Source organism: Hyperolius riggenbachi, chromosome 12 (genome assembly GCF_040937935.1).
Source record: "Hyperolius riggenbachi isolate aHypRig1 chromosome 12, aHypRig1.pri, whole genome shotgun sequence".
Lineage (NCBI taxonomy): Eukaryota > Metazoa > Chordata > Amphibia > Anura > Hyperoliidae > Hyperolius > Hyperolius riggenbachi.
The window spans coordinates 31,105,841-31,115,129 of NC_090657.1; the positions used below are offsets into that span (position 1 = coordinate 31,105,841).

Consider the following 9,289-nt stretch of genomic DNA (forward strand, 5'->3'; position numbering starts at 1 on the left):
CTGAGTTTCCTGCTTGCATAATAAGTAGTAGCAGATTTGCATATGATTTGCATCTGAATTGAATGCAAAGTGTGCAGAAAATCTATTTAGGTGCTGCACGCTGAGCTAGTGGTCATTTCGGATGCAGCCTTAGTGGTATGCGCTGGCGTTCTCCTCGCTGTTTAGCCTATCTGATTTGTTTGATTTCTATGGGAATATACAAATTATTGATGCCAAAGACCCCAAAGCTCACAAACTTGGTCATTGAGTGTTTGTGTGTTAGGGTAAGGAAAAGTGGATGGAGCCAACACCAGCCAAATACATACCCGGGCAACGCCGGGTCGTCAGCTAGTATTATATATAATATTGATGTGACATGTGCTAATGTTGACATACCTTTCTGTATTTAAGTGGATTTTTATTATAATTTTATTTATTATAAAAGTTAAGTTTTATACATTTTGTAACCTCATTTGGAACTCTAAATCCCTTACAATTTATTTTTTAATTACATATTAAGGTGAAAGGCAACTCTTTCAAAAATGATAAGGTACAAATTTTGGATGGAGACAAAATTGAATCACAAAAGGGCGAAATATGCCCTCTATGTCATCCTGAAACAACCATGCCTAATCAGGGAATAGGGCCTTCGACACAAGTGGTTATATCATCATGCAATGCTGTTTTATCTAGCTTGCCCAGAAATTTGCAACCAGTACACACCTTCAGTCAGGAATTGAAACAATTGACACTGCATAATAGTGCCACTTTGTACCTTTTTGATGGCACTGCCACACCCCAAACCCATGCTTAGGTACATGGTACATGGTTATCTAACCATTCTAGATCATCTTGATGCTCTAGCAATGACATCACACAGTGGCTTCAAGCTGGGGTCTTAAGGATTTTCCACCTGATTTCAGCAGCCTGTTTTCCTCAATCAATCTCAATTAATAAATCTTTGGGATGGGATGTGGTGGCTCCTGTGATATGCTCCCCCTTTTGCCACTTAGTTCAGAGGAACAATGCTGTTACAGAGAATGTCCCTCCCATCTTGCACATTGGTGGTGTGCATGGCTATGGCAGTAATGACATGGCTAAGGGGAGGTTTGGGGCTTGCCATGCAGTTTAGTGGACTGTTTAGTGAAGACCACCACGTTTCGGCACTAGGCCTTTGTCAACTTGACAAAGGCCTACTGCCGAAACGTTGTGTGCTTTCTGCTGCTATGGAATAAAAAGTGTTCTGCTATAACTGCATAAATCCAGGTGGAGACCCAGTCTTCCTTTCTTGTTAGTCTGATTTACATGCACCTTGTTAGATCCAGGTGCAGACTGGTTGACTCCCTGGTGTTGAAACTCCACTATACAGTTGAGCTCTAGGACTTCTTTTCTTCTGTGGCAGTTGAAGACCACCAGCCTGCTCCTTGACCTTCCAACACTTTGGGGTCCCCTTCCTAAGGACAGTTAGTCCTGCTCACAGACATAGGGACTAGTAATGACCAGAAACAAGAAAATCCATCAAGTATGTAGGCGTCAACTGCTCCATCCAATGGACCTGTGTGCACCTGTATGCCTTTCAGGCTTGGGGACAAAACTTTGTGAAGAAAAGAATTGTCAAACTCTCACTATTTTGCAGAGGTGGTCGACCAATGATGATGTGCACCATTCCTTAAAACCAAGCACAATTCCAAAACAAAGAGGACACAATAATAAGTGATCATAAAGAAGTCTTTAAATTTAAGAGCATATAGCTTGTCTTTTGCTAAAGGACAGTATAGATTGTCTATGTCAGGCCATTCAATATTTTGCGGTACAGATAGACTTAATGCAGTCCAGAAACTCTTGTGGGTAACATTGTACATCGGGTATTTGCTAAGTAAGATAAGCCTTTACAAAGTGATGATTTGATAAGTCTATCAATGCAACAGCTTTGATTGACTCCCATTATAGGTCATTTCACGTCTTCTGTACTGTCTTGCTTCCCAGTGTTTGCATTTCTTCATTGCAGTCCTTCAAGGTTTTGTCACAACATTTTCACTGTCCCACCCCAAATTTCCCACCACCCCCAGGGCCGGATTTCTGGAAAGGCCACAAAGGCCTGGGCCTTGGTTGGCTGCAGTTTAAGGGGGCACCTGGACATGGAAGAGGGGCTGCTACATATGAAATAGGAGGGTGAAAATGGGGAGCAACACGGAAAAATGATGCTCAGGGGATCTGCTCATGAAAGAAAGGTGCTGCAGTACATGGATGATACACATGGAAGAGGGGGCTGCGCATGGCATGGGAATGCACTTCTGCACAAGAAAGGGGAGACACAACAAATTATAAAGCTGGCCTTAACCACACCACCATCAGATCCTTAATGTTCTAATCAACATCCTCCCACCCATTTTCCTTCATATTCTCATACAATTCTTTGTATCTTCGTAATTTGTCCACTGGCCCCCAGACAAACTTTTCTTGAGGTTTGTAGTGTTCCCAGGCAAAGACCACCAGCTCTTGGCGTAGGCCCTTGCTTTTTATAGAGAACATGAAGTAGTCTAAGACGCTTCTCTTTATATTTGGTAGGCTGTTGTTACATAGTGTTTCCTCCAAGAAAAACTTGACCAGAGACACTTGGAAACGTTCATATCCCAGCTCCCCCAAACACTTCAAGGCTCTTGTGATCCACAGCTGGTTGCGACTAGAACTTTGGGGGAAAAATGAAAGAAAAGTTGAGAGTTAGAAGTAACTGCACCATCAAGCTGGACTTTGGGCCACAACTGAACCAGTAAGGGATTTCTAATATTACCGATTTAGGTAAGAAAACCTCTCCATCCAGTTGTCGGCTCGAGTAACCTCTCCACTGCACTTGTTCAGTAGCTGAATACCACAGAATTGTAAGAAGACTTCATAAACCTCCAGGAATCTCCTCATAACTTCTTCATCTTCCTTCATTATCTACAAGAGGAACAGACTTTGAACAAGAAGATGTAACAGAGTAACTAAAATTCTAATGCTGGTAAGTTCAGTAACCTGAAGTTCTTCCGTTGTTAATGGTTTGGCAAACATATTCCTTCCTCGTTCCCTTAGCGGAAAGATCCTGTTAGAATATAATAATGTAAAAAATGTCATTTCAAATGGCATGCTACAGCTACCCGTACCAAAAGTTTACTTTTCGCTAGAAAAAAGTAAAACGAGACAGCAGACTGAATATACAGAAACTCAGACTGACAGGCTTAAGTCAATAACTGATTAGGATTTACAGCCACTTCGTGACTACATTAGTTCTGTGCAGGAAATTATGCCCCCTTTCTACAGGAGGCAGTGATAAAAAAGCACAATTTTTATGTGACTGGTAATTATTTTCAGAAAATAAGTTGAGTTAAAGAGAAATTGAAACCAAGGTTTGAACTTCATCCCAATCAGTTACTGATAATCCCCTTCCCATAGAGAAACCTTTACCGTTTCTTGAATAGATCTTTAGGGGGTTCTGTATGGCTGATATTGTGGTAAAACCACTCCCACAGTGTGCTGTCATGATGACCAAGGTCCTGACATCACACTGTGGGAGCCTTGTTTCATGGTGGGAAATAACAGCCATTTCCAACTCCCTAGCAACCAGTATTTCCCTCTGAGCATATGTATATCTATAAAAAAAAACAACCTTTCAGCCTATCCCATTGTTAGGGTGTTTTATACATAATGGCACTATGGCAGTTGGTGCTGTCTGTTGTTTTCATGTCTGCCAGTAGTAAAGATGATTGCATGCAGGATAATTGTGGATCAACCAACACAAACAAATTACATGGCGAATATCTATCATTTCTTGATCTCCTATTTTTTAAATTTGTATTTTGCAATGTATTGATTTTTCCCCCCTTTTCACTAGTTCCTTTTTAACCACTTCAGCCTAACTGGACGAAAATTTTCGTCCAGTTAGGCTGCGCGCACTCCCGCGGGTCGTGCGTGCTCCCGCGGGCCCCCCTCGTGCGCGCCTCCACTGCTGGCCATTAGCCCATCGATCAATGAAAGGGATTATAAATCCCTTTCACTGATCGGAACCCCCCCCCCCCCCCCCCCCGGAGAAAAGCCGACAGCGTCTCTTCAGATGCTGCGGCTTTTCTGAGCTCTGGTCTTCTTTCTTCTTCCTGGGAGCGAGATCGATCGCTCCCAGGACTTTTTGACTGTGGCCATCTTGTGGCCAAATAGCAAACTACACCAAAAACACACTTTGTATTAAATAAATACATTTTTAAACATTAAAAATCCCCTGTTTACCTCCCACACCAAAAAATACCCACATACAAGTTTTAATTAAAAAACAAAAAAAATTACAATAATAAAAAAAAACCAAATAGTTACTTAACCAGTTCACCCCCAAGGGTTTTTATCCTAACGGACCAGAGCAATTTTCAGTTGTCAGCGCTCCTCCCTTTTATTCTCTAATAACTTTATTACTACTTATCACAAGAAAATGATCTATACCTCGTTTTTTTCGCCACCAATTAGGCTTTCTGTGGATAGTACATTTTGCTAAGAATTTTTTTATTCTAAATGCATTTTAATGAGAAAAACAGAAAAAAAAAAGAAAAAAAATCATTATTTCTCAGTGTTCAGCCTTTATAGTTTTAAAATTAAACATTCTCCTGTGGATAAAACAAACACGTTGTATTTGCCCAGTGGTCCCGATAATTAAACCGTTTAGATTATGTCCCTACCACAATGTATGGCGACAGTATATTATTTTGAAATATAAGTGGTTATTTTTCTGTTTGTTCTGGCCATAATTACAAGCCCCTATGTAATAAATTAAAATTAATTTTCCCCCATAAAATATAGAATAAAAAAAGCTGAGTCCCTAAGGCAACTATTTATTTTTTTTTTTAAGCTGATTTTTTTTTTTACAAGTGTTTTTTTTGGGGGGGAGGGTTGGAAGTGTAATTTTATTAATGATGTGTATATACTTGAAAATGTATGTATTTTGTAAGTGTAATATACTTTTTGGCCACAAGATGGCGCTGGTGAACACTCATAGGACGTGTTCACTTTTTTTTTTTTTTTTTTTTACACACTTTATTAAACTGTTACATTTCCTGTTTATGTGAATGGACGTAGCCGCTGTTCGCGGTCACGTCCATTCACTCCAGGCACTGCGATTGGGTAGAGGACTGTTCAGTCCTCTTCCCCAATCGCCCAGCACGGGATCCCGACGGTAATGGCGGCGGTAGCGGCGGACACACGGCGGTAGCAGCGGCGGGAATGCGCGACGTATTAAAACGTCATGTTGCTGTTAATAGCGGTAAGCATGACGTTTTAATACGTTAGGATGGCGGTAAATGGTTAAGGGTCTGAACTTTTTAAATATGCATGTCAAAGGAGTATATCAATATGATTTATTAAATTATGGGCTTCTAAATAGTGATGGACGCAAATTGAAAAAATGCACCTTTATTTCCAAATTGAATATCGGCGCCATACATTGTGATAGGGACATAATTTAAATGTTGTAATAAGCGGGACAAATTGGTAAATAAAGTACATAGGTTTTAATTATGGTAGCATGTATTAATTTCAAACTATAATGGCCAAAAGCTGAGAAATAATGATTTTTTTCCATTTCTTTCTTAATATTCCTGTTAAAATGGATTTACAATAAATTAATTCTCAGCAAAATGTATCACCCACAGAAAGCCTAATTGGTGGCGGAAAAAACAAGCTATAGACCAATTCATTGTGATGAGTAGTGATAAAGTTATTAGCAAATGAATGGGAGGTGAAAGTTGCTCAGATGCAAAGAAAATTCAACCCTGTAGGCTGAAGTGGTTAACATTGTACAGCAAGATACAAAATCTTGTAAGTTTTTCCTGCCAAGTCCCGAGTGACATCAGCAGAAAAATGGCCTTTCTCATGCAAGCTAAAACGTTGAGCATGCAGCATAAATTGTCTATGGAAAAGATTTAACAGTGAAGTGACATCATCAAGATGCAAAATAAAAATTCCATATGAATTTGACATATGAGAAAAAGGGTTTTGCTAGGGCAAAAGTTGCATTGGTAGACATTCAGAAATGTTCTTGTCCGGGCACTGGTCAGCTCGGCACCGGTGGTGGGCGTGCCCACTCCCAGGGCATGGACTCTAAGTGGCAATGGTTTTTCACCAAAACTACTGCAAGGAAGCAGGGGTGCTGCTTGGCCCAGATAAACCAAGCGGCAGCTTGGGGCCTCACTAGAGATGGCCCGAACTGTTCGCCGGCGAGCAGTGTACTGCGAATATCCGCTGTTTGCATTCGTGGCGAACAGCAAACATTTGGCTTGTTTGATTCGCCCCTATACATCATCATTGAGCTAAACTTTGACCCCTTACCTCACAGTCAGCAGACACATGGCAGCTAATCCGCTAGCACCCCTTCCTGGACCCCCCAATCAAAAAGCAGTTGTGGTGGCCATATTGGATTAATTCTCTGCTAACTGCTGACTTTTAGCGAGAGCAGGATCAGACTTGCTGCAGATAGGTAGGGAAAGCATTAGCTAGGCCTGTGTCCTTGTTCCTCACTAGCTGTGAAAGCACACCAAACAGCCCTTTTGAGGGCTATTACATCGGTCTCCAGTGTTTTTTGTGCGTGTGACACTCTACAGCCCACTGACACCCAGAGCTGTGTAACCACACTACTGCTGTTGCCTCATTAAGTTGCAGGCACAGAACCACTTCAGTGCATTATTATTTCACTGTATAGTACTAATGCATTTCTCTGTGTGAGATACTTCACAGCCCACTGACACCCATTGCTGTGCATAATGTGATTTCTGCCCCTTGGGGATTAAAACCTGACTGCATCAACTCCGTAATTTTTCCATCACTTTTGTGGCCAGAAACAGTCTTTGTAGTTTTTAAAATTCACCTGCCCATTGAAGTCTATTGCGGTTCGCCAGATTGGCCTGTTCACTAGCATTTGCGGAAGTTCGTGTACGCTGTTCGCGAACAGAAAATTCTGTGCCCTCACCCACAGTAGTGGCCTTCAAAGCTGCCAGGGCCATAACATCTGTGACTTGTATGGCCATCGCCAGAGGCGTCGCTAGGGCCTTTGATCCGGGGCACCGGCCTGGAACCTGTTGCCATGGTGCCCCAGATCGATTGATTGGCAGGAGGGGGCACTTGGTCCATCGCCTTGGTTACAGCGCCCCCTGTGATGTCATTACAGGGGGCACTGTTACCAATGCAAACTACGCCAGGGAGGAAGTCAGAAGAAGCTGGAGGCTGCGATAGGAGGTGAGTTTTTAACTGCCCGCTCCCCCCTCTCTGCTCCGTCTCCTTACTCCCTACTCCTACGTTGGGGGCAGCTACCTATCTAATCTACCCTAGGGGAAACTTCCTATCTCACCTACGCTGGGGGCAGCTACCTATCTCACCTACACTGGGGGCAGCTACCTGTCTCACCTACATTGGGGGCAGCTACAGTACCTATTTCACCTACGCTGGGAGAAGCTACCTATCTCACCTACGCTGGGGGCAGCTACCTATCTTACCTACGCTGGGGGCAGCTACCTATCTCACCTATGCTGGGGGCAGCTACCTATCTCACCTATGCTGGGGGCAGCTACCTATCTCACCTATGCTAGGGGAAGATACTTATCTCACCTACGCTGGGGGCAGCTACCTATCTAACCTACGCTGGGGGAAGCTACCTATCTAACCTACACTGGGGGCACCTACCTATCTAACCTATACTGGAGGTGTCACGGAAGAGCCGTGAGAAAAGAGAACGCAATCGCAATCGGTTTGCTGCACCGATTGTCGTTGCATGGCCAGATCAAGTTTTTTTTGTCTAGGGGATAGCACCTGGTTGTTTAATTAACTTCATCAAAAGAGTTCCTTCCTGGGCCAGTGACACCACGGTGTGAAAGCTCTCTAGCAGTAAGCCCCAAATGGCAGAGTGTTGCTGCCTTTTTGAAGAAACAGGATAAAATCAGCAGGAGACAAGGCTGCTAGACTCCGTTGGAAGCAGAGAGAAAATAAATGCTGTATATGATTTTTAGCCTGTTTAAGGAATACTGTTCATATGAGAGGTATGAAAGTTATCTCATTCTGCTGGTCCAGATCTGGTGAATATTTTAATATTAAATTGAGGCCACTGACATACCAGAACCTGAGGTATTCCACTACTTCGAAACCAGACATGCGACAGCAACCAAGTTTGATGTCATATGAACTGTCATATTCTGAGGAATATGAATCTATGACTATTATGTGTGTGCGGGAAGCGTAAGCTGAGATATAGAGAATGTCATATTTGGTGGGCACCAGAAACCCACCCAGGAGGTTAACCGCACCCTGTCCAGCCCCTGGGATTAACCTGAGACCCCACCCAAAAATGTATATCATTCAAAAGTGCTTGCCAGGGACTCCTCCCTTATTCCTCCGAATTCCATTTTCATGGGAGCCTGCTGCTGCTTTGAGGAAGAGTAGCGGCCATCTTGTCTGAACTTTGGCTCTTGAACTGAAACAAAGAACTGCACATGTTTTCCCAGAAAGGACATATTTCCACATGAACTTAAGTATTCATATTTTCTTCCCTTTTTTTTTACTGTGCTACGAATACGATTGTCTCCATAATTGTTGATTTTAATGATTTTCTGTATATATTAATTATTTATATTGCATTTATAATAGGGGTGGGACGACGAATCCGGCGAATCCACGAATCCCTCGAATATTAGGAAATATTCGAGATTCGTGGACTCGAATCCCGACGCCATTTTCTGTTCGCCGAATCCCGACGCTGCATCGCCGCGCATCCGCCGCTTCCCCCGCTCGCAATTGTCCTCCTCCCGCTCCCCGCAGCCGCCTCCGCTCGCCCGCCGCATAAATAAGAGGAAGCAGCCTCTCACCTCCAGCGTGGAGCCCGGAGCGGCAGACCTCCTGCACACTTCCTTATTCCCCCTAGTGACCGGCTCTTACTACGCGTCATCAGTAAGAGCCGGTCAGGTGGCCACTAGGGGGAACTAGGAAGTGAAGGGAGAAGGCTGCTGCTCCGGGCTCCACGCTGATGCTGGAGGTGAGAGGCTGCTTCTCCTTATGTATGCAGGGGGACGAGCAGAGGAGGCTGCGGGGGGAGGGAGGAGGATATGTGCCACCCATAAGAAGCCCCCATAGCCTGCTATCTATACTGAAGCCCCCATACGAAGCCCCCCATAGCCTGCTATCTATACTGAAGCCCCCCATAGCCTGCTACCTATACTAAAGCCCCCCATAGCCTGCTACCTATACTAAAGCCCCCCATAGCCTGCTAACTATGCTGAAGCCCCCCATACTGAAGCCCCCCATAGCCTGC

The 9,289-nt window shown here is 43.7% G+C and overlaps 1 protein-coding gene across 2 annotated transcripts in view; it reads right to left on the reverse strand.

The window, feature by feature from the left end:
- Positions 1-472: 472 nt before the first annotated feature.
- Positions 473-9,289, reverse strand: part of LOC137540710 (opioid growth factor receptor-like) — a 246,721-nt gene continuing 237,904 nt past the window's right edge. For both annotated transcript variants that reach the window (XM_068261834.1, XM_068261833.1), the window contains 3 exons: positions 2,995-3,061; positions 2,771-2,919; positions 473-2,668 (listed from right to left, as the gene is read on the reverse strand). In XM_068261834.1, the coding sequence (XP_068117935.1) occupies positions 2,347-2,668; positions 2,771-2,919; positions 2,995-3,061 (538 nt within the window). In that variant the 3' untranslated portion in view covers positions 473-2,346. The remainder of the gene's footprint in view (positions 2,669-2,770; positions 2,920-2,994; positions 3,062-9,289) is intronic.